General features: G+C 41.4%; 1 protein-coding gene across 2 annotated transcripts in view; it reads left to right on the forward strand.

Moving 5' to 3' along the window:
* The first annotated feature begins 15599 nt into the window (after positions 1–15599).
* Positions 15600–24519, forward strand: part of TCERG1L (transcription elongation regulator 1 like) — a 225551-nt gene continuing 216631 nt past the window's right edge. Inside the window, exons 1-3 of one of the 2 annotated variants that reach the window (XM_054033548.1) lie at positions 15600–16009; positions 18077–18223; positions 19149–19329. In XM_054033548.1, coding sequence (XP_053889523.1) covers positions 15710–16009; positions 18077–18223; positions 19149–19329 — 628 coding nt within the window. In that variant the 5' untranslated portion in view covers positions 15600–15709. The remainder of the gene's footprint in view (positions 16010–18076; positions 18224–19148; positions 19330–24519) is intronic. The other variant, XM_054033547.1, reaches the window with a different exon arrangement.

Below are 24519 nucleotides of genomic sequence, written 5' to 3' on the forward strand. Positions count from 1 at the left end.
CAGAAATTAAAAGGTACAGTGACTAGAGTGAAATCCCTGCAAGCTGCATGGACACTTTTCAAAGACACCATAATAGAGGCCCAACTTAAATGTATACCACAAATTAAAAAACACAGTAAAAGAACTAAAAAAGAGCCACCTTGGCACAACAACCATGTAAAAGAAGCAGTGAGAGATAAAAAGGCATCTTTTAAAAAGTGGAAGTCAAATCCTAGTGAGATAAATAGAAAGGAGCATAAACACTGCCAAATTAAGGGTAAAAATGTAATAAGAAAAGCCAAAAAGGAGTTTGAAGAACACTTAGCCAAAAACTCAAAAGGTAATAACAAAATGTTTTTAAGTACATCAGAAGCAGGAAGCCTGCTAAACAACCAGTGGGGCCTCTGGATGATTGAGATACAAAAGGAGCACTTAAAGACGATAAAGTCATTGCAGAGAAACTAAATTAATTCTTTGCTTCAGTCTTCATGGCTGAGGATGTTAGGGAGATTCCCAACCTGAGACGTCCTTTGTAGGAGACAAATCTGAGGAATTGTCACCGATTGAAGTGTCACTAGAGGAGGTTTTGAAATTAATTGATAAACTTAACAGTAACAAGACACTGGGACCAGATGGCATTCGCCCAGGAGTTCTGAAAGAACTCAAATGTGAAATTGCGGAACTATTAACTATGGTTTATAATCTGTCCTTTAAATCAGCTTCTGTACCCAATAACTGGAAGATAGCTAATGTAACGCCAATATTTAAAAAGGGCTCTAGAGGTGATCCCGGCAATTACAGACCAGTAAGTCTAATATCATACCAGGCAAATTAGTTGAAACAATAGTAAAGAATAAAATTGTCAGACACATAGAAGAACATAAATTGTTGGGCAAAAGTAAACATGGTTTCTGTAAAGGGAAATCATGTCTTACTAATCTATTAGAGATCTTTGAAGGGGTCAACAAACATGTGGACAAGGGGGATCCAGTGGACATAGTGTACTTACATTTCCAGAAAGCCTTTGACAAGGTCCCTCACCAAAGGCTCTTAATTTACATAAGTTGTCATGGGATAAGAGGGAAGATTCTTTCATGGATTGAGAACTGGTTAAAAGACAGGGAACAAAGGGTAGGAATAAATGGTAAATTTTCAAAATTGAGAGGGGTAACTAGTGGTGTTCCCGAAGGGTCAGTCCTAGGACAGATCCTATGCAACTTATTCATAAATGATCTGGAGAAAGGGGTAAACAGTGAGGTGGCAAAGTTTGCAGATGATACTAAACTGGTCAAGTTAGTTAAGACCAAAGCAGACTGAAGAACTTCAAAAAGATCTCACAAAATTAAGTGATTGAGCAACAAAATGGCAAATGAAATTGAATGTGGATAAATGTAAAGTGATAGCTCAGTGGTTTGCGCATTGGCCTGCTAAACCCAGGGTTGTGAGTTCAATCCTTGAGGGGGCCACTTAGGGATCTGGGGCAAAAATCAGTACTTGGTCCTGCTAGTGAAGGCAGGGGGCTGGACTCGATGACCTTTCAAGGTCCCTTCCAGTTCTAGGAGATGGGATAATGCACATTGGAAAAAATAACCGCAACTAAACATACAATATGATGAGGGCTAATTTAGCTACAACTAATAGGAAAGAGATCTTGGAGTCATCGTGGATAGTTCTCCAAAGATGTCCATGAAGTGTGCAGCAGCAGTCAAAAAAGCAAACAGGAATGTTAGGAATCATTAAAAAAGGGATAGAGAATAAGCCAGAGAATATCTTATTGCCCTTATATAAATCTGTGGTACGTCCACATCTTGAATACTGCATGCAGATGTGACCTCCTCATCTCAAAAAAGATATACTGGCATTAGAAAAGGTTCAGAGAAGGGCAACTAAAATGATTAGGGGTTTGGAACGGGTCCCATATGAGGAGAGATTAAAGAGGCTAGGACTTTTCAGCTTGGAAAAGAGGAGACTAAGGGGGGATATGATAAAGGTATATAAAATCATGAGTGGTGTGGAGAAAGTGAATAAGGAAAAGTTATTTACTTGTTCCCATAATATAAGAAGTAGGGGCCACCAAATGAAATTAATGGGCAGCAGGTTTAAAACAAATAAAAGGAAGTTCTTCACACAACACACAGTCAACCTGTGGAACTCCTTGCCTGAGGAGGTTGTGAAGGCTAGGACTATAACAGGGTTTAAAAGACAACTAGATAAATTCATGGAGGTTAAGTCCATTAATGGCTATTAGCCAGGATGGGTAAGGAATGGTGTCCCTAGCCTCTGTTTGTCAGAGGGTGGAGATGGATGGCAGGAGAGAGATCACTTGATCATTACGAGTTAGGTTCACTCCCTCTGGGACACCTGGCATTGGTCACTGTCGGTAGACAGGATACTGGGCTGGATAGACCTTTGGTCTGATCCAATATGGCCATTCTTATACTCTTATAATATCTATAAATATCATCCCTTTGGGCATAGTAATTTAAGAGTTAAACAAGATTAGGCTTGTGCAAAGTACTCATAAAAATTAAAAAGCCACAGAACCTGGAGTTTTCTCATTTTATTTTAATTTTATAAGATTGCTCCAATTTATTTCAAAAGAGAGTGAAATGTTGTGAAATATTTTTTCTTTGAAAAATGATCCTTTCTGAGTGGAAAACAGTTCCACTGTCAAGCAAAAGCTTCAACATTTGTTCCAATGAAGATCAATGTTTTTCATTAAATTTGCCAATGTTTATAATTTCATGTATTTATGTTAAATTACTATTTTGGACATTTTGAATAAAGTAAAATTTATGGGTTATGATCCTTAACAATAATTGCAATGTTTTCCCAAGGTTTTGAAAAGATTTTTTTCATAGCTTTTAGAGGGAGTTAAACATTTCACATTTACAGATACAGTAAACTCCCCACTTAATGTCCTCTCCCTTAATGTTGTTTCGATCTTATTTCCCTGCTCAATTACAGAACATGCTCCATTTAAAGTTGTGTAATGCTTCACTATAACGTTGTTTGGCTGCCTGCTTTGTCCACAGCTGGCAGCCCCGCTATCAGCTTCCCTATGCCCCCCCAACAGTGCCTCCCACTTGCAGGCAGACCCCGTGAATCAGCGCCTTCCCCCTCCTCCCGCCCGTCACACTCAGCTAGCTTGCGGCATTCAGGAGGGAAGGGGAGGAGCAAGGACTCGGCGCACAGGCTCCCCCTCCCTCCCGAATGTTGCAAACCAGCTGATTGCCATGGACAGGAGGTGGGGGGGGAGCCTGCGCGCTGAGTCCTCGCTCCTCCCCCCTCTCTCCTGCCCCCTGAATGTCACAAGCCAGCTGATCACCACAGGCAAGAGGGAGGGGGAGGAGCGAGGAGCACCTCCCCCCTCACTCCCCTGCCTCCTACCTGTGGCAATCAGCTGGCTTGCGGTGTTCAGGAGGCAGGGGAGGGAGGGGGAGCCAGCATGCCCTGTCCTCGCTCCTCCCCCATCCATCCTGCCTCCTGAATGCTGCAAGCCAGCTGATTGCCGCAGGCAGTAGGCAGGGGAGTGAGGGGGGGAGGAGCGAGGATGCGGCGTGTGGAATAAAGTGGGAGGAGGGGGAAAGAAGAGGGCTTGGGGGAAGGGATGGCATGAATGGACTGAGGGTTGAGCCCCCACCCCCCGCCCCTGGTGCTTGCAGAGTAGGTGAAACTGCCGCTGCTGCTGCACAACGTGCTTCTCCTAGCCTATAGCACCTTCAGCCTCCTTGCCTGCCTCATTGTCTCCAGTGCCAGTGGGCTGTGCCTGTGTGGGGTAAGGCGAGGGCACCTCCCAACTATAGTACTGTATTGTACTGTATGGCAAAAAAAAATTCCCTGGAACCTAACCCCCCATTTACATTCATTCTTATAGAGAAATTGGATTCACTTAACATCGTTTCACTTAAAGTCGCATTTTTCAGGAACATAACTACAACGTTAAGTGAGGAATTACTGTAATATGTCATATTTGATTTTATATACTGATACATTGGAGCTTGAAGGGACATATCTTGGCCCTGATTATATTATGCTCCCAGGATTAGGGCAGCTCAAAGGTGGCTTTAAACCAACTTTGCCCCTATCCCTCTGGTACTGTGCTAAGTATAGCTCAGGTGAAGGATGGAACTGGAGAATGAGAGGGTGAGGGAGTCAGTTGAGTTGTGTTTCATTTAACTTGACAATTTAAAAAAAAATCTTTCCTAATAGGACAGTTTTGTAGATGCATCATTATACTTCTGAACTACTTTCCCCCCGCTAATTTTGAAAAGGACAATAAGACTTTTAGTCCTATCACCTTTGAGTCCTATTAACTCCCCCCTCCCCCAGTTAACACTGGAATCTGCTATCCTGTATATGCATATGTAAAATATTCTGTTAATACATATGTATGTTTTTATTTTAATAATTTAATATTTTCTCTCTTCTTCTGTGCCCCTTGCCATTTCTTTCCTCAACTACCTTAATTTGAATAACTCAATTGAAAAGGACTTCTTATATGCAGAACAGCATGGTGCCCTATTCTAGATTGTATATTTAATCAAAAAAAGCATTCTTGACACAGATAATGCATATTCGACTTCTCATTCCACTATGATTAGTTTATATATAGATTGTAATAAGCAGGCTTGGTAGTCACCTTAACAGATATGCTTAATAGCTCTTTGCCTCCCATCTTCTCCTGCATTCGATTTATCCCCTCCCCCGCAAAGGAAATTCAGTAATAGTCACTGATTCCTCATGAAAAAATAAAATACATATTGTATACTGAACTGTGTGTGTTTATCAGATTTACATTTACACTAGACACGATAGTCACTCCCATGTGCCACTACATGCCATTTCTGGTAGGATTCTCAGCTTCCCTCTCCATTCTCTTTAATGGAATATGTGGCTAGTTTCCGAGAGCAGCATGTCTTCTGCAATGTAAAGATTTTGGCCAGACAAGTCTGGCTGTAGCTCCTTGACATTGTCAGGAATCAGGGCCTGCAGCAGAGCCAGTCTCTGGGCAGCAGGCCTGTAGTAGGCAGTAGGTTGCCTGATTGGCTACTCTGCTTGATAGGTTGCAAGAGTCAGCAGAGCAGCTAGTATGGCCAGCAACAGCAGCAGTTCAGTGGCCACTCAAAGCATTTGCCCACATCTACAGTAGCTTCTGCTCCTGCCTTGTTCCAGCCTTAGACTCAATCCTGCTTCTGCCTTCATCCCAAACTTGCTCCTGCCTGGCCTCACTCCAGAAACCCTCTTTCTGATCCTCAGATCTGAGTCCTGACTTCTGACTTTGGCTGTGCCACTGAGCTTTGGCATCTGGCCTCTGTCTTCAGCTCTGACCCTGGGCTCTAATTCCTGGCTACTGACTCCTGCTTTAACCACTGGCCCTGAGTCCTGCTCTAACCACTGGGTACAACCACCCACATCCCAGTCACTGACAGATATTTTCTCCCACTGTCTCTGGGCACCAACTTCTCCAGTTCTTTGCTGCCCCTTTCCCTTTATTGATATCCTGGTACACTAGAAGGTGGTTCACAGAAAATATGCAGTTCCATACTGTGAAGGATTTGGTTCAGTGTGTTTGGTCCTGTTGTGGGAACAGAACCCACTAGCCATTTTTGTATATGGTCTGATGGAACATCCATTGAAGTAATTCTACTACTTTTAACGGGAGTTGGACTAGGCTTACAAAGCATGATCCAATGCCATTAAAATCAGTGGAAAGTCTCCAAATGATTCCAGTATTTGGATCAAGCCCACTGGGAAAAAAGATGAGTCTTAACAACTGGAAATGGAGTTTAGCATTTTACCTCTTAGTTTTTTTTCAAGATTTGTTTACAAAGTTTTGACTTGTTGCATTCTATGAGAGACTTGCAGTCTGTTTGTTTCCCATTCTTTGACATTGCTCAGTCAGAGGCATAATATTAACATGTGCCGTTGCTAAATAATATATGAACATAACACTTCTGATATTTCTAGGTCTAGTCCCTCTATTTGGTTATAAATCAAACACTATTTGATGTCCACCATTTCCAAAAAAAGAGATTTGTCAAATCTCTATTTTATATGTATATAGGAATAAAAATAGCATCTGTTATTATGCTAGCTAGAATAAAAAGTATAAAGGCAATGGCAATCTTCATAGTCCTTTATGGTATAGTATTTCACAATTAGGTCCAGTGTGGGTTTATTTGATACTTTTCTGAGGTATCTGATATTTACTGATACTGGAAATAAATGATTGTATTACAGCAGATAGACTCAGACCCTGTCTACACTATAAACTTTGGTTGACACAAGTTACATCAGCATATAGCTGCCACGGTTAGTATATCACTCGTGTGTGCATACTTCGCTGCTTGTATCATTACTTGGCGTATTCACCAGGAATGCTTGTGGCAATGCACAGTATGGGTAGGTATCCCAGCGTGCCACATGCAGCCATCTGGCATAATGCCTTCTGGGAAGTTTTCACAATGTGTTGTGGGGTAGAAATGAGTCACTCAGGGAACTCTGGGAGCTAGAAGTCAAGTTCCCATCATGCAACTTTCTCCATCCCACAATGTCATTCCTATCCTCTTAATTTTTACGCCTGCTTTTAAGATCACACAAATCTGCGCAGCTTTGTTTGTGTCACCATCTCTGACAGAAACATGGAACCCATACAACTCTGTACTATTCTCATGCACATTGCAAATACAGGACACACACTTATCTGGCATCATCAGAGTCACAGGAAGAACTGCAACAGTGTGAGACATGATGATTTCTTTGAAGATAGATTGCTGAAGAATAAATAAGGTGCCCCCACCACCTCCATTTAATCCTACAGGGAATGAAAACCAGATAATAGCTCTACCTCTGTTTGTTGTACCACTACCTCTTCTCATACAAGTAAAACAGTGAAAATCCATAGATATGTCTTTGGTAACTTGGGATGAGCCAGGCACCATCTTTACATTTAAACATAGTAAGGCAAAATGCATGCACATGCTTACCTGAGGTTTCTTCCCTTGGATCGGGCTTGTCTATGCTTAGCTATACTGCAAAGTCTCGAACAGATTCTGGCTTGAGCCATAGCCAGAACCCCCACCATGTGTCTCTGCTCCCACTCCTGATCCTTGGATTTCTCAGCAGGGATCTGTCTCAGGCTCCATTGAGTTATCCAGGGTGGTCTGCGCAGTGCTGGTGGGGCTTCCACCAGGTGTGACATGCAACTCGTCATAGTCTGAAGCTCAGCACCAGATTGACTGTTGGCCTTCCTGGCCTTGTGGTATGCCTTGCTGCAATTCCTTCACATTTACACAGCACTGCTGCTGATCACCATTGTACCTTTTCACCCACCTCCCCTGTGCAATCCTTTCATAGATGGCCACAATTCTACGACTGCTCCAAAGCTGCGCCTGCACAACCTCTTCTTCCCACAGGCCCAGAAGATCCAATACTTCCTGTTTACTCCAGGCTGGAGTGTGCTGGAATGTGTAACCATCATGGTCTATTGGGCAGCTGCACACAAAGGTGAGCTGCTCTTTGTGCTGCTCACCAAGCTGGGAAGTCAGGGAAAGGCATTTCAAAAATATGCAGGGTGTTTTAATGGAGGTGGGTTTCCAGTTTCCATGACTCCTGTGCAATGGAGTTCACAATTGTGACCATAGTGATCTGTATCAGGTGTTATGGGATAGCTGCTGGAGGACTGTTAGGGTCAACATAGGTCACGCAGTGTTTACATTCATACTGCATTGACCATGGTATATTAGCCATTGCTCAACACCAGTCGAAGTGGTGGTTTTACTGCATCACCATTACAGGGTGCTTTTGTCAATGAGATACAAATTAGAGTGTAAATAGATGCAAAAATATGTCAACACAAGGCAAATTACACTGACCTAACTTTGTAGTGTAGATCGGGCCTAATAGACTTTTCACTTGTGTCAATTACTATGTTGTTGTTACAAAGCACAAAAGAATATTAAGTCAATCGAGTTGTTTATTTGGCTGAACATTCTGACACCTCTTTTGGGGAAAGAAATAACACCTCATACAATGGCGTTCTTTATTCCTACACTGCCGTGGAAGGAAGAAGAGAGTGATTCTGCATAATAAGAGGAAAACCTGCTCACACTTGCACTCCCTTCCATTTATACATAATGTGAGGTATCAAAAACATCAGATGAGAACCTCATTCCCACTACAACCCCATTTATGCGGATCTAGTCTTTTTTTGAATAGTGCAAAGGGGCAGGCACTGTAGAGGACATATAGGCTGCCTCCCATGGACCCTTTCACTAGTTCTAGCCTGGAAACCAACCGGGGGGAAAAGAGGTGTATTGGGAGTGTGGCTGCAGCACACACCATTGTGTAACCTACACAGGCCTCAGGCCTCTTTACTAACCTTCCATCTTAATAACAGGCCAACTAGCAGCATTGTTGTGAATTTCCTCTAGCATGAAGTCCTGGACAGAGATCCTTTTGAAGATAGTTAATGTTAGAATAGTTGAGAAGGATTAGTACTGCAATGACCAGTGGGTTACCATACCCTAAGGAAGGGAACTCATGTAGGGGGCATGATGCCAAGATGTGGAAATTATACTCGGATCTTTCTTTTGGTAATGCATGGCACTCCACCACTATGCTGGCTTCATTCAGTTCAGGGTGCAGAGTTTTGTCAGAAGGGTGAATTCAGCGCAAATATTCTGAATATTATAGAGGAGGGTGTGAGTTTTTCCTGTCACTCCATATTTTGTTGCTGGGATTGCTCCCTAGTAACCTCTCACCATCTGGAAGTTGTTACTCTGGGGTTTGTTGTTGTTTGTTTTTCTCTGCTTCAACTAAACTCAACACCACTGCCACTCCATGGATTGGCCAAGAAAGGCAGAATGAGAACAGTGTAATTAGCATTTTCTAAGGTGATCAAGCTTGTCACTTCTGCAGCTATCTCATCCTCCACCAGCCTGTAGAATGGAAGTACTAAATTTCCATAAAGCTGAGTCTCTTGAATATTGGCATGTTATAAAGCTGCCACACAATTAGATTGGATAACAACCAAAGATTTCCCCAGGTATAGAGAGGAAAGGCACATCAATTTTATTTAGTTAGTTAGTTAGTTAGTTAGAGAGGAGGAAGCCTGAGTGAAAATGCAACTGATATTTGTGTGTGTGTGTGAGGGTAGGCTATAGAATGTGTCTCCTCCACCAAATGATGCACTATCATACACTTTATTCTGATCAGCTAAAAGCAGAAGTGGCTGTCTGACCTATCTATGTAAACACAGCATTCTTGTCGAAGATCAGCAAAATGTTTGATTGGGTATGCTGATATTTGTAACAAATTAAAAACAAGACACATTTCTGGCATTTAACAGTGTATACTAGAGTCTTGCAAGAGTTTTCCTGAGATAACAAACCATAATAACATGGGGTGTGGATTTTTTTCAGGAGGAGGGGGAATGAAGACAAATACAAACAATTGCCATGTAGCATGACAAACTGTGTACCTCTCCTATCCCCCACACCTTTATGTAACATTAGTTCAATATGCTAACTACAACTGTCCCTCTTTTTATGCAAATGAGCCTTCGAATCACATCTTTATTGATTAAATTTTCCCTCCCCCAAACCAGATAGAAAAGAGAATACATGTACAGAACACAGAAGGTAGTAAGGAGCAAGGCAAAATATGTATGAATACACATTTTAAGCCTGATGCCACGGGACCTTAACTATACTTTTCTGTCACATGTTACTGACCTCTTTACAAAGGGCCATGGTCCAGTTTACCTGGACTGATTAAACTGATCAGCTGGGTTTAAGGGAAGGCACCTGGGCCTAGTTAAGCGGGGAGTTGGCTGCAAATGGGTGTTGGCAGAGGCCTGCAGACACTGTAAGGAGAAAGAAGGCTCCTGCATAGCTATGAGTTAGCAGGGAGAAGACAGCAGCATGGAAGATCTGTGGAGAAGGCTAAGCTGTAGGCTGGTGGAGAACAAGGACACAGACTCTTGCAGAGGAATGGCTGTACCTAACTTGACACTGAAGCAGACAAACATTTGTTTGAATTCCTAGGGCAAAACAGACCTTTAGAGAAGAGGAGCTGTGCTCAGTTTGGGAGTGGGGTGAGAGAAATTAACTCTTAAAGAGAGGACAGACTCTCAGGGAGGAAGGTCCCAGCTGAAATTGGGATGAAGAATTTTGTAAGTCTGAGCATTCTTTTGAAAGACTTTGGGGAAAGCCTTAGTAAACTGGACCCCAGATGGGGGAATGTTTTGAACATCTGGACTCTGTGGACCTTTCAAGGGGCCCAAAGTGAATGGGAAACTAAGGCAGGCCTCAGTAGAGCCATGCTGGCTGGCAGCAGGTATTGCAGAGTAGGTATGCTCTTTGACACTCCTATGAACATAAATGGTACAGGGAAAGAGTTTTGTGTTTTTTTTCTAACCAGGACTATAGATTGGATTCCTTGCAGTGTTCATTCTGGCTATCATTTGACCTGGCTATCTGAGGATTCCTCTTTTGTAAGGCTAAACCTTGGGAGGGGCAGAGCTGGAACAGCTCTATACAACTGTTTCCTCCGTCACTCCAGGCATAAGGAGCATTCTCAGAAAAAAAGCGGGGTGTCTGAGGCATCCTGTACACCATCAATTGGGTAATGGAATAGCCCTTTGGCCCATGGGTTGCTGGTCACACCATAGATAAACTTCATGATATATCAAGGATCAGACTGGTGCTTGGCTATTGCTAGAATCAGGAAAGCACAAAGGTGGGAAAATCCTTGCCCCAGTCCCCCAGCTGCAATGAAATATTTTGGCTGCAATGGAATATCTAGCCTTATGACTTTGGTTTATTTGTAGGTGTCCTCTAGCCATCTGAATAATAAAATTGTTTTTGATGATTAGTATCTGATTTTGCTATAGATAATCTTGAACTCCCTCATGATTATTTTTAAGAAAAAATGTGGATCTGTGAGATAAAAACCAAATACCCACAATTAGGAGTTGAACAGCATCCTTTTCAAATAGAAAAAATCCTCAGCAGAAACAAACTCTCCCCGGAGCATAAGAGAGAAATATGTTCAAAGAGAACTATGGTTCTTTTCAACTTTTGTTGTTTATGGGAGAAAATAACTTGTGCTATCCACAACTCTATGTACTTATCTTTTTTATTAAAGATCACTTGAAACCTTGAGGACCTTATAATTATCTTACACTAACCCAAAAGATGCAAACAAAGAGGAAGAGTGAGTGCCTCTTAAAAAAACAAAATATGCACAGACAATGTCTATCCCCCCAAAATCACAGCTATTTTACAACATTTACTACTAACCAAGCTCTTTACCTGCTATTTCACTGTAATGCTGAACACCTTGTGAGTGAAAGAGACTGAAATGCTGGATTCAGACCTCCTAGGTCTACTGCTTTTTCTGGTTCTGGGCTCAATGTGGGATGCTAATATGAAATGTGGAGTGGTACGTGTACAAAAAATAACACTGGCACTAAATATTTAAATGTTAAATGTTATTTGTCGGAATTCAGATTATTCAAATCTGTATTTCCCAGTACTCCTCTCTATCAGCATATAATTATAAGCAAACACGAAGAAAAATATGGAAAATATTTTTCTTGATTCATGTTTGCCATTGAAACTTCTTCAGGGTTATTCTATGGACTCGGAGAGCAAACTTTTTCATAGTGAATAAAATGGAGAAGTTGGGGAGAAGAAATTATTTTTTTATTATCCCTGACTTCCTTGTGTACAGGCTTAACATGTCTCTTGCTAGTTGTGTTAAGATAACAGCAAAGATTTGTTGAAAAAGAGCTAAATAGTATGATTACTTTTTCACATTTTGGGAATTAAGCGACTACTAAAATAAGATTAGTGATAATGGGTACTTTTCTCCTACTCCGCACTTTGCCATATGATTGTCAGTGTGAAAAAGAAAATAGGAACAATACTGGACATTTGGCAGGGAAATGCATGCAGTGACTTCTAAAGTCAATTTTTTTCAAATTTCCAAGACTTTATGCATTTGTATAAATGCAAGTACAATTCATTTTAATAATTCCTTTAATTTATTTATTTATTTGGTTAGAGATGTTGGAAGCTGTGATGACATTAGCTAGTCAGAACACTTGTCTATTTAGTATCCTTCCAGCAGTGGTTGGTGTCTATATTTAAAGGGAGACAAAAAAACTAGTGTATTACACACTGGTGGTGGGGGGAGCAAGGGAGGGAAATACCTTCCTGACCCTTACTACCCTGTTTCCCCGAAAATAAGACAGTGTCTTATATTAATTTTTGCTCCCAAAGATGCGCTAGGTCTTATTTTCAGGGGATGTCTTATTTTTCAGAAATGAAAAATGCCTTATTATCGGTGGATGCCTTATTATCGGGGAGGTCTTATTATCGGGGGGATGCCTTATATTACAACGAGAGGCAAAACTGTAAGTAGGCCTTATTTTCGGAGGATGTCTTATTTTCGGGGAAACAGGGTATGTGCTTAGCTTATGCCTAGCAGGGAAAGAGCAGCCAGTTAACTTAAATGAGTGAGCAGCAAAAAATCTAGTGATTAAAGTAGATGGAAACAGGAGGGGACCTTTCACTGCACCCACCAGAGTGGAAGAGGTGCTGTGGAGGAGAGGTGCTTGCCCAAGCCAAGGAGGAGAGAGAGCTAGAGAGAGAATGCTCCTGTCTGCTTTTAGCAGAAGAAGAGGAACTCTGGTTTCCCCCTCCATGCGCATACACACGTTCACACTCACTCTTTCTTAAACCTCGATTAAATCATCACAATAAAATTTATCAACCTTCCCCCACCACCTTTAAATTATCAGAGCTTTAAATGTGACCACAGAATATCTGACATTTTCATGTGTTTATCTTGACAGTTCAATTTTAAAATATGCAACAAATAATTTTGTTAGCAGTATAATGTAGAAACCATCCTTTATCCTTTGGAAAAACATTCTAGATAAGTCTGAATAACTAGTGGCCATGGATATAGAATAGTGGGAGTACACTTAGGTGTTTTTAACTGATAGTGCCAATAGAGGTCGGTGGTGCACCGAACATGCTGCTGAAAGTGCATTTCTTTGACAGTTAAACTCTTGATACATTTGTCTATAGGGGGAGTTGCTCACTTGTATGAAGAAAAGAATAATATTCATGGGGGGTGATATATGTACTAATGATCGGAAAATAGACCCATATAAGAGAACATGGCTGAGAGGCTGAGAGTTTGGAATGCTTCTGGATGGTGGTTGTGGGTGGTTTTTTTTTTTTTTTAAATGAAGCTCCTGATTTTTATGGGACTATATACATTATTTGGGTATCGGACCACACTCCCCCTTCTATGTATGGAGAGGACCCTCTCTGTTCAGATCTTCCCTTCTCTCTCTATGGGATCAAAATTGCCTTTACAGCATCCTTCTCCATCTGCATTGTACTTCTGCCTTCTGAAGGTTGAGGCTAGGGGAGCAAGGGAAGTTGGACGTGCATTATTTTCTCATCAGTGGAAAAAAATTATGAAAACATTAATATAGCATGAGGCTGTATTCACTTTTGTGTAGAGAAGGGGACAGAAGAGGTAGGGGTAAGGTGGAAGGCAGGGGTGCTCTGGAGCTGCCATGACTCTGGGCCTGTGTAGATGGTCCTGTGCCTTTGACAAATTCCCTGATGTAATGTGGGTTCTGGGGACTAAATATCTTCTGCAAGGAAGATAATGGAGGGAGAGGGGAGCAGGGAGATTCAGACTCATGGAATGGAAGATCTGAAGGAATCTTCACCAGCCCTAAGCTCTTTCCTGCATGTTTCTGATAGGAAGGAGAAATTTCCCATTGTTCATTTTATTAGAAGAGTTAGGCCTCTCTAGGATACTGAAGACTTGTCCTCACACAGGTGCCTTCCCTACAGTGCTATCTAAAGTACCTCAGCCCAAACTTGGACACACTCTAGGGGACAGGTTATCTTTGCTTTCTATTGTAATGTTTCCTGAATTTCTTCAAAGGCACTGTACATTAGTAGTGAAAACTTAGTTCTTGGCCTGTTTGCTGTGTCTCTTTTATTTGATTTGTATTATGGTTGTATATTGTCCCATTGTTCTTGGTGCTACACGCACAAAGTAAGAGACAGTCCCTGTCTCAAAAAGTGTGTAGTCTAAATAGACAGACACAGGATAGAAGGGAAAATGGGTAAAGAGGTGAAGTGTCTGTGGCAGGTCAGTGGCAGAGCCACTACTAAAACCTGGGAATCCTGAATCCCCATCCAATGTCCTAGCCACTGGGTGCACTGCCTCCATCTGTAACTGTGGATAAGAGTTTTTAAGATCAGGCCTTTGCTGGTAAAAATGTTCAGTGTCTTGTAGCAGTGTCCAGTCCCCCAGGAACTTAGCACTTGCATAGAAAATTATAAGCAGGTGTGTTAAGTGAGAAAATCCCTGCATCAAACCCAGACTACCTATAACTAGAGCTGGCTGGAAATTTTCCAGTGGAAGGTTTTGTTGTGTCCGTTTTGTTTTCCAGTGGGAAAATGCTGTTTCATCAAACCATTTCTTGGAAATTTGGCAATTTTTTTAAATTTAATTTTGATTTTTTTTATAAAGGCAAAATGTTCCATTTCAGGATGGCATTTTTCAAGTTCTGAAATGATTTCAGGCAAATCTTCCTAAACCTTACGTAATATAACCTGTAAAGTCAAAATCAGAACAAAACATTTCAATTTGGGTGAGACAAAACACTGCCGTTGACCCCCAACAATTTTTGTTATGTCCCCCGCCCCGGAAATCTTGAACTTATGTTGATGTTTGAAGTTTTGCTGTTTTTCTTTCTCTGGAATGAAATGAAAACACATTTTGAAATGTGGCTATTTCTGTGAAAGGGAAATTCTGACTTTCCACCAGCTTTACCTGTCACCCTTTTCCTGGGTTGATGATCAGCCAGGGCGCTCTGGTGGGCACGGTGGAAAGCCCCTTTGCTCAGTGCCTGAGAGCGGTGTCTTGGAGACAGCTTCTGGGAGCAGGGGCCTCGCTCCGCTCGCGTCCTCGTCTCTGGGGAGCTGACGGTGGAAAGGACTGAGTGCCCAGCGGTCTCCCCTAGGGGCACCCTCAGCCGGGTTAGCTGTGTGTGTGGGATGGGGGCTTCTGTTAGAGCTGGGAGCCGGGCCTCCCCTTCAGCCCCTTCCCCCCCTGCTGCTGCCTCCCAAGCCAGAGAAGCGGGCTCTCCCTCCACCCCTCTTAGGCAGGGGCCCTCGGGAGGTCTCTCCCCTCCCGCTCCTCGCCTGTTAGCCCAGCTCCCCTCCTTTACACATCTCCCCCTTTCCTTCACCCCCTCTCCCCCCCAACCCCCAGACTGAGCGGCTGCCCCGCTGCCCGGGGCCGTCCTCCCGTCTGCTCACAGAGGGGGGAAGGAGTTGGTGGCGACGTTGGCTGAGACCTGCCACCAGCTGCTGCCCCCCTACCCCCTCCCCCGTAGGTGTCTCCTGCCGGGCTATGCATCAGCAGAAGGGGAGGGAGGTCTGGGCAGAGGGCGGAGCCTGGCAGCAGCAGCTCCGCTGAATGGAGCGGAGTTTCGCTCGGCTCTGGTGCTGCCGCCGCCGCCACTGCTCCTGCCGCCAGAGCGAGCGGGGGCACGGATGGGCATCGCCCCCTCGGCGGAGCTGTCCCGGTCCCGGTCCCGGTCCCGGCCCCGCTGCTGCCTGCCCCTGCGCGTCCAGGCGGCGAGCCCTGCGAGCGGAGGGACGGTACCGTACCATGTAGAATGCTCCCGGTTCCGAGAGCCAAGCGGCAGCAGCCTCTCCTCTGGCAGATGAATGCAGAGCCCCCACCGCCTCCCTGGATTTGGATGGTCCCGAGTGCGGCTGGGCTCTTCAGGATAGGTGGGGCCGGGGTGGTGCCCCCTCCGCTTCTGCTCTCTTCGCCACATCCTCCCCACCCTGCTCCACTGCTCCAGGGGCTTCCCGGCTGGCAAGTCCCCTGCGAGCCTTTCTTGCCTCTGTCAGTGCCCTCTGCGCCAGATCAGCGCCCTGCTGTGCACCAGTATCCCTTCCTGAATGGGCAGGTAATGAATGCGGTTCCCCTCGCCTCCCTTCCTCCTCCCCACTCTCACTCTCTCTCTCTTTCCCGATCCGGGTGTCTGACTCCCAAAGTGCTGCTAGAATAGCACAGCCGACTTGATCCACGCAAGTTCGTGCGTGTCATTTTCGGGGCCAGTAAAAGCCACGCTCGTGAGGCGCTGGGTTTGGGGCGGAGGGGCGGGGGGGACGCGGTGATGACTGCCTGTGCAGAAAGCCGAGGGCAGAACTTTTGCCTGCTGTCCAACGCGCGGTGGTGCTGAAGTTACCCCGCACAGCCCCGTTTGTTGCAGACCCACACAGTTTATTGCGCATCCGTTAGTAACTGCACCGTCTGTGTCAGACTCCAAAGGCAGGGGGAGACCGCATAAACTATTAATCGGATTCCGTGCGTGTGTCTTCGTACTTAAGCCATATAGAAACGTATAGAACCGCAATCCCTGCCGTCAGACTCGAATGTGCTAAGAGTTAATGTTCTGTAAGTGTCTGGGCCATACAGTTGGTCAATGGTATAACACAGTTTACGAGAGTTCGACTGTAAAAAAACTGGGGATTGAGAGAGCAGAGATTGCACTGATTGCGTTGCAAAGAGAACCCTAATGCTGGGACTGAGCAATGAACTGAAGGCTGTCTTTGGTGGGTTTCAGTGTATTTGTTCCAGGAAGAGACATTTATTTTCCGTAGAAAATAATCTTGTTTTATATTTGCTGCGAAAGAGCAGGCTAGGAATACCGTTTATTACTCCATTTAAATAAGTGACAGATAAAGATATAAGGGTCTTTTATTCAGCCAAGTAACTTAAGCCTGTCTTTCCTTGCTTTAAAACAAAGTTGCCTTGCCATTTTTAATATTGCCCTACTAGAAGAGAGAAGGCAACGATCACCTGAACAGTCCTATTTTTATAATATTTGTGAATGTTTCATAAGGCTTTTCTATATGCATAATATAAATTATAAAAATATATATAACTGGATGCCGTTGCAACATGTTTTTATGTTGTTGTGTCAGGATGCTGCCACTAGAGGTATTTAATGTCTAGGAACTAGATTTTTTTCCTTAATGTTTAGAAACCTGCAATATTTTTTTCTTAATAAAAGAAGGGGGTGGGGAGCGGCTCATGAATTGGCTCATTAAGGCTTGTCTTGTTCATCCTTTAACCCTCTGATCTTTTCCTATTTGCTATGGAAAAAGCAGGCTGGTAATGAAGGGCACTCTAACAATATAAGCCAGTAAATTCAGACGCTAAGATATTTTGAACCATATTAATGTAAGCAATACATCTCGGTGGTGCTTTTTGATGAATGTTTCAATTATTGTAAGGCCACTTAAAATTACTTTTGCTGGTCAGCTTTAATATTCATCTTAAGTTTTAATGTATTAGATATTAATAGCTATGTTAATTTCATAGGAGTTTAGCACTTCTGTTGTATTTTTAATGCTGTTTCACATAAAACTTTGAACTCTATAATCTTAGATTAATTTCATTTAGAGATTCCCAGTCAAGCATTTTAGCTGTGAATGCCTCTTGGAACTTAGTGATTTGGAAAGAGGGTGAGCAGGAGAAAAAGCTATATTGCTCTTGTGTTTAATGGAAGGATAACATCAATTATTTTGAAGTGGGAGGAATTTGATTGAAATGCAGAAATGTTTCTACAATATCAATATATTTGTCCAAAGAATTCAAGAGTCAGGAAATCACACATTCTGCCTTGTCTTTGTTTTGTCCATTGCCTCTGGAGACAGAAACACATACACAATCTTGTATGATGATGTTTTCTATTTATATGTGACTTTTTTTCCCAGTTCATTGCTGATTAGTAATAGTATTGACTAGGTACTCTAACTCTGAGCCTTCTATTTGTAGATTTCTATAGCAGTTTAGCTTTGAGTGGCACACAATACACATGAGACTGATACAGTATATATATATTTAAAAACCCAATGTTTAGACTAAAGAGGTTGATACATTAAACTTGCTTGAAATTCACTTTTTTAATACAGCATGTACAGACATTGATTTACTGCAGAATATTTTTCATTCTTTTTTTTTTAAGTGGATGTTTGGAGCTCATTCTCCAGTTATAGGATTTTCACCTTCTTCTAGTGTGGAATTTGTTCCCATCTTCCCACATGTATACACATCTACTATTCCACCTCATGCCAGGAAAAGTTGGAGAGATAAGAGACTACCTAATTGCAAGGTAACTCTGAACTTTACTTGGGACATTTTTATATTAAGATCTTATCATAACAACTGGAAAACATTGAGTTTTGTAAACTGTGAAGGCATGCAGAAGGTCAGCAATCTAGGTCAAGCAAAAATCCTATAGAAAAATTAATGCTATAAAAAGTTGATCAATAAATAGTCTATTTCTGAAGGTATAAATCAGCAGTTCTCTTAAATAGTGAAAAGGACTAAAATAGCTGTAACATTAGTTCTATATTAAGTCAGGTAAAATATGTTTGTACCACCAAAATATGTGGTTTTGGTGTATTTTCCATATTTTGGCTACTGGCAACACCTTGCTATCGACTGCATGTTTATATCAATTTGTAGAAATGGACTCAGCAGCTGGAATCCTAGCAAAGCTGAAGTCAATGGGAGTTTTGCCATCAACTTCAGTGGAGCCAGGATTTCATGCAGTATTTGCAATCTCAGGTCTTGATCCTGCAAACAGCTAGGCATGTATGTAAATTTAAGCATATGAGTAACTATAGGATGGTCTTATCTTTTTTCACCTCCTCCATCTCTCAGTCCTCACTGGAACAACCTTGGGCTACCAAATGTTGTAGATACATTTGTTCTGCCATAGCTGTCTCTGGGATAGGATTGGCCTTGTTCTTTCATATTGTGGGGTTTGGATTTTTATTTATTTATTTATTGGTAGTACTTCCTAAACTGGATAGTCCCCTTATGAGATTTGTTAGATAACCATACCCTCCCAATAGTTAGGAAGCATAAATCAATCCAGTTTTATGACTGTTCATGATTTAGGACATGATCTATGGTACAAACATGTATATAGCTATGAGAGCTTGAATCAAAGATCTAAAAAACAGGAAAACAATAAGCAATGAAACTATATTATCTTCAACTTCAACATACTTTGTATTTATCCTTGGCAGATATATTTAAATAACGCATTTGCTCTGGATTCAGCATGGATACATCCTGAGGAATCAAGAATCTTCCAGGGACATGAGAAGCCTCTTTTAATGACAAATCAAGTAGCTATGGCTATATCTAGGCCAGCTACTGCCTCAAGGCCTCTTCCCACAGTGGTGTTAACACCTCAGCCCATACCAGGTTAGTAATAAATAATTATGAACACTTTTTTTTCACTATCCATTTTCATTCTATTGATCTTATTTTTAATCTAGGTAGTTGCTTCAGTCCTGAATTCTTTTCTCAGGCGAAATTCCCATTTAGGTTGTAACCTTGATAACAAAATCCAGAACAAGAACATTTCACCTTTATTTAAATTTTAAAAAATGATGTGGAAAGAAAAAGTATAAACTTATGGAAAATTAGAACCCAGATTCCTCAGCAACCAGCAATCCCACTCCATTGACCTAGAGTATAGCCAGCCCAATGATGACTTGGTTTATTTTCAAACACACTAGTGAGATTGCTGACATATTTAATGTGTAATTTTAATATCAGTTGCTTATTTTTAGAATTTGATATAGTCTGTGTATAGACAGTTAATTATTAATAGGGAACACTAATTGATCCATCAGTTCATTAAAACTAACTTATGCAAGATAACATGCATGAAATAAATTCTATTAATCTACATAAATAAGGTATGTTACAGCTGCTAGTGGTATAATAATATATGTATTACTGCTATGTTTTATACCCAGAAAAGGCCAGAAAATGTACTGCTGAAAAGATGGATGTGACCTTTCGTTAGTATTTTGTTGCATTGATCTAACATACTAGTTGCCCCATAGAAAACACTAATGAACAAATAATTAGAATAAAGATAATTGAAGCACAAATGTAGATACTCAAAGAAAAAAACAAGGTACATTTTAAAACAAATGTCTGTCTTACTGAGATCAAAGCTAATGCCATTTTAAATAATGGCAAAACCATAGTTGTTCTACCCTTCATTATTATGGAATTGTTCTTATTCTGAAACTGTACTGTAGACATGTAATTTTCTACCTTCTTGTATTTTCTCAAGTTTCTGCTACATGTAATGAGGCAACATTCTTTTGAATAATGCAGGGATTCATTATGAGGGGAAAAATCCATTTTCTGTCTGTTTTCCAGACTTTTTTATTTCAATTATCAATTAATCTTATTCAGCATTTAGGAATTAAGAAGAACAATTCAAATAATTTCTGTATTTCAAAGGTTTTAATAATACTTTACAATAAGCTGCCTTCTGTTCTTGCCACTATTAATTATTGATCAACTCTAGTGCTGTTCAGCTTTCCATAATGGATGATAGGGACCATAAACAAGTATACTGATGGGCAAAACAATTACACTGCTTATGCATCTCTACCTGGATGACTTTTGCTTAATTGGTGTCCCAAAAATGTATGCATTGTTTTGAAGTTTATATCTGTGGCTGGCTGCCATGTTGATGGATGCTTTTATAAATGCCTGATGGAGTGTATTTGGAAGTAAAATACTGGTTCCCACATGCATTGGTGGTCTAGAACTGGTAGCATTGTTTTTTGTTTGTTTGTTTGTTTGTTTTTTTCCGGGTGACTTCTGTCTATAAATACCTCCCAGTAGCAATACACAGAGAGGGCCTAATACTGTAGTGCTAACTTAAATAAAACTCACAATCAACTCATATTAATGTAATTAAATGTAAACTACTGGAGTTAGTCTGCTCCAGCTCCCATTGAAGTCTATAAATGGGATTTTGAAAAACACCAAAATGAATTAGGTGCCTAATTTACATTGACTTTCAATGAGAGTGGGGTGCCTAACATATTTAGGAGCTTTTGAAATTACCACCCATTAAAAAATACCTCCCCCCCACCCCCTCTGTGTCTCTGTTACATTTATTTCTATGCATGGGAACTGGAAATGCCATGTTTGCATTTCTTGGAGTTTCTTCATTATTCTTGTATCAAAGGTGGATTGGGACCATCTACCTCTATAGTTGTGGATCCCCCAAGATCCTGGACCATCAACCAGAGGCCTGGACCATCTACACTAAATTTAATTAGTAGTTTTTCCTGAATAAGGACTACAGGATCGAGTCTACTATTAACACTCAAATAGATACACAGGGCCAATCCTCAGCTGGAATAAATCAGTATAGTTCCACTGACTTCACTGTCTCAGCTCTTGTTCTTGTGCTGTGTGTCTGGCAGAAGTCTCCTGATCATGCTGAGTGTCTTCATTACAAATTCACTCTTTCTTCATTTAATTGTGCCATCTTCTTAGCTCTACTTCTCCTTCTTCAGTGAATCTGATACCTACATTTCCAGCCATCTTTGGAGTCTCTCCACAGTCCCTTGCCTGCCTCCCCTATATCATCTCCTTTCTCTGTCTCGGCATGCACCTCCATCTCCTCCAAGTTACTCGTGCGCACAACCTGGGTATCATCTTTGACTGCACTCCCAGGCCCACACATTCAGGCCGTGTCTAAAACATGTTGCTTCTTCCTACACAATACCTCTAAAATCTAGCCTTCCATCTCTGCAAACAGCTAAAACTCTCTTCCAAATTGTCCTCATTTCATGTTTTGACTATTGTAACCTCCTCCTATCTGGCTTGGACTACTGCATCTTTGCCCCCTCAAGTTCACTCAAAATGCTGCTGCCAAGGTCATCTGCATGGATCATTGCTCTGCCCACCTCATGCCATCAGTGGCTCCCTTTTCATCTCCATACCAAACTTAAGCTTTTTGAGTTAAATCCTGTCCCTACTGAAGTCAATGGGAGTTTTGCCATTGATCTCAATAGGGTCAGGATTTCACCTCTTTGTCTTCACCTTTTAAACCCTTCACCCCATTCAACAATGCTCCTTTAATAACTTATCATGATGCCAGCCCCTGCCTTTATTTTGCAATGTTCTCAGCCTTTAGTATCCACCAGTCAGCTTCATTTTCAAATACCTTTACACTTTCTTCTATTTTGCCCTTTATGCAGAAGGAAAAGTCCCTGATATAATTAAATTTAAGATTCCTGTGGGGGAGAAAATTGCAAATAAACTCACCACAATAACTTTTAACTTCAATAAAGGGCATTACACAAACATGAGGAAGCTAATTAAATGGAAATTAAAAGGTACAGTCACAAGAGTGAAATGCCTACAAGCTGCATTGAAACTTTTTAAAAAACAGCATAATAGAAACTAAATGTCTACTCCCATCAAAAAAAACAAGAGGATAAAAAAAGAAACAATGGCTAAACAACAGAGTAAAAGAGGCAGAGACAAAAAACACATCAATTAAAAAGTGGAAGTAAAGTCCTTTTGAGGAAAATAGAAAGGAACATAATCTCTGGCAAGTCAAGTGTAAAAGTATAATTAGGCAGGGCAAAAAAGCATTTGTAGAGAAACTAGTAAAAGACACAAAAACTAAGTGCATCAGAAACAAGAAATCTGCCAAATAATCAGTGGGACCACTGGACAATTAAGGTGCTAAAGGAGCACTCAAGGAAGACCAGGCAAATTAATTCTTTGTATCGATCTTCACTGCAGAGGATGTGAGGGACATTCTCAATCTAAGCCATAGTCTTTAGGTGGCAAATCTGAGGAACTGTCCCATATTGAGGTGTTAATAGGGGAGGTTATGGAACAAATTGATAAACAGTAATAAGTCACCAGGACCAGATGGTATTCACTATTGCTTAAATCAGTCTCTGTACCAGGTGACTGGAAGGTAGCTAATATAGAGTTGATTTCTTTTTTTTAAACTCCAGAGGTGATCCTGGCAATTACAGGCCAGTAAGCGTAACTTCAGTACCTGGAAAATTGGTTGAAACTGTGGTAAAGAACAGAATTATCAGACACATAGATGGATATGATATGTTTGGGAAGAGTCAATTCGGCTTTTCTAAAGGGAAAGTATGCTTCACCTATTAGAATTCTTTGAGGGTATTGACAAATATGGACAGGGTGATTCAGTTGGTATAGTTGTACTTGGACTTTCAGAAAGCCTTTCACAAGGTCAACACCAAAGGCTGTTAAGCAAAGTAAGCAGTCATGGCATAAGAGGGAAGGTTCTCATGATCAGTAACTGGTTAAAAGCTAGGAAACAAAGAGTAGGAATAAATGGTCTGCTTGCACAGTGGAGAGAGGCAAATAGCAGAGTCTCCCAAGGATCTGTACAGGAACCAGTGCTGTTCAACATATTCATAAAACCATATGGAAAAAGGAGTAAGCAATGAGCTGGCAATGTTTGCAGTTGATACAAAATTACTCAAGAAAAAGTTAAGCCCAAAGATGATTTTGAAAAGTTACAAAGGGATCTCACTAAATTGTGTGACTGGACAACAAAATGGCAGCTAGAATTCCATAAATGCAAAGTAATGCACACTGAAAAATATAATCCCAGCTATACATGCAAAATGATGGGGTCTAAATTAGCTGTTATCACTCAAGAAGAGATCTTGGGGTAACAGTGAATAGTTCAGTGAAAACATCTACTTCTTCATACAAAGTACAGAAGAACTCATTGCCAGAGGATGTTGTGAAGGAGAAAAGTGTAACTGGGTTCAAAAAAGAACTAGATAAGTTCATGGAGTATAGGTCCATCAATGGCTGTTAGCCAAAATGGTCAGGGACAGTATCCCATGCTCTGGGTGTCCCTAAGCATGTGACTGCCAGAAGCTGTGACTGGATGATGGGTTGGATTACTCAGTAACTGTCCTATTCTGTTCATTCCCTCTCAAGCATCTGGCACTGACTACTGTCTGAAGATAGGATACTGGATTAGATGGATCCAGTATAGCAGGTCTTATGTTCTTATAATTCATTCCTCCCCTGCCTTATTTTCCAATTCCCTTTCTAGAACGACCTCTGCTGTAATGCCTACAAAACACTGTCTACTGATAATGGCTATTATAGTGATTAATCCTCTTTCCTTTCCTTTCTTTTCTTACTCCCTCATTCTTATTAATTTACCCATTTCTACATTCAATTTAAAAAAAATAAAGAAAAAAATAACAAAGTTGTACCAATTCTTCACCATATTCATTTGCTTGTATGTCTTCCTTATCTTCAACCCTTCATCTGTTTTGTGTCTTTTAAGTCCTCCAGGATAGACATTTTCATTTAGCTATAATTTGTACAGCGTCCATCACAGTGTGGTTCCAATCTTATTTAAGGTCTGTGCATGCTATCACAATAGAAACAATAGATGTTGTCACTGTGGAAATCAATAGCATTCTACTGAAGCCACAAATGTTGTCTAATCTTTCCTGGACTGAACTGTTGGAGCATGCACACAATGAAGAGGTTGAAAGTGGGGATGGGGGTGGGGAAGGGGAAGGGGAATGCAAAAGCCATGGCTAGTAT

This window comes from Malaclemys terrapin, chromosome 7, assembly GCF_027887155.1.
Source record: "Malaclemys terrapin pileata isolate rMalTer1 chromosome 7, rMalTer1.hap1, whole genome shotgun sequence".
Taxonomy (NCBI): domain Eukaryota; kingdom Metazoa; phylum Chordata; order Testudines; family Emydidae; genus Malaclemys; species Malaclemys terrapin.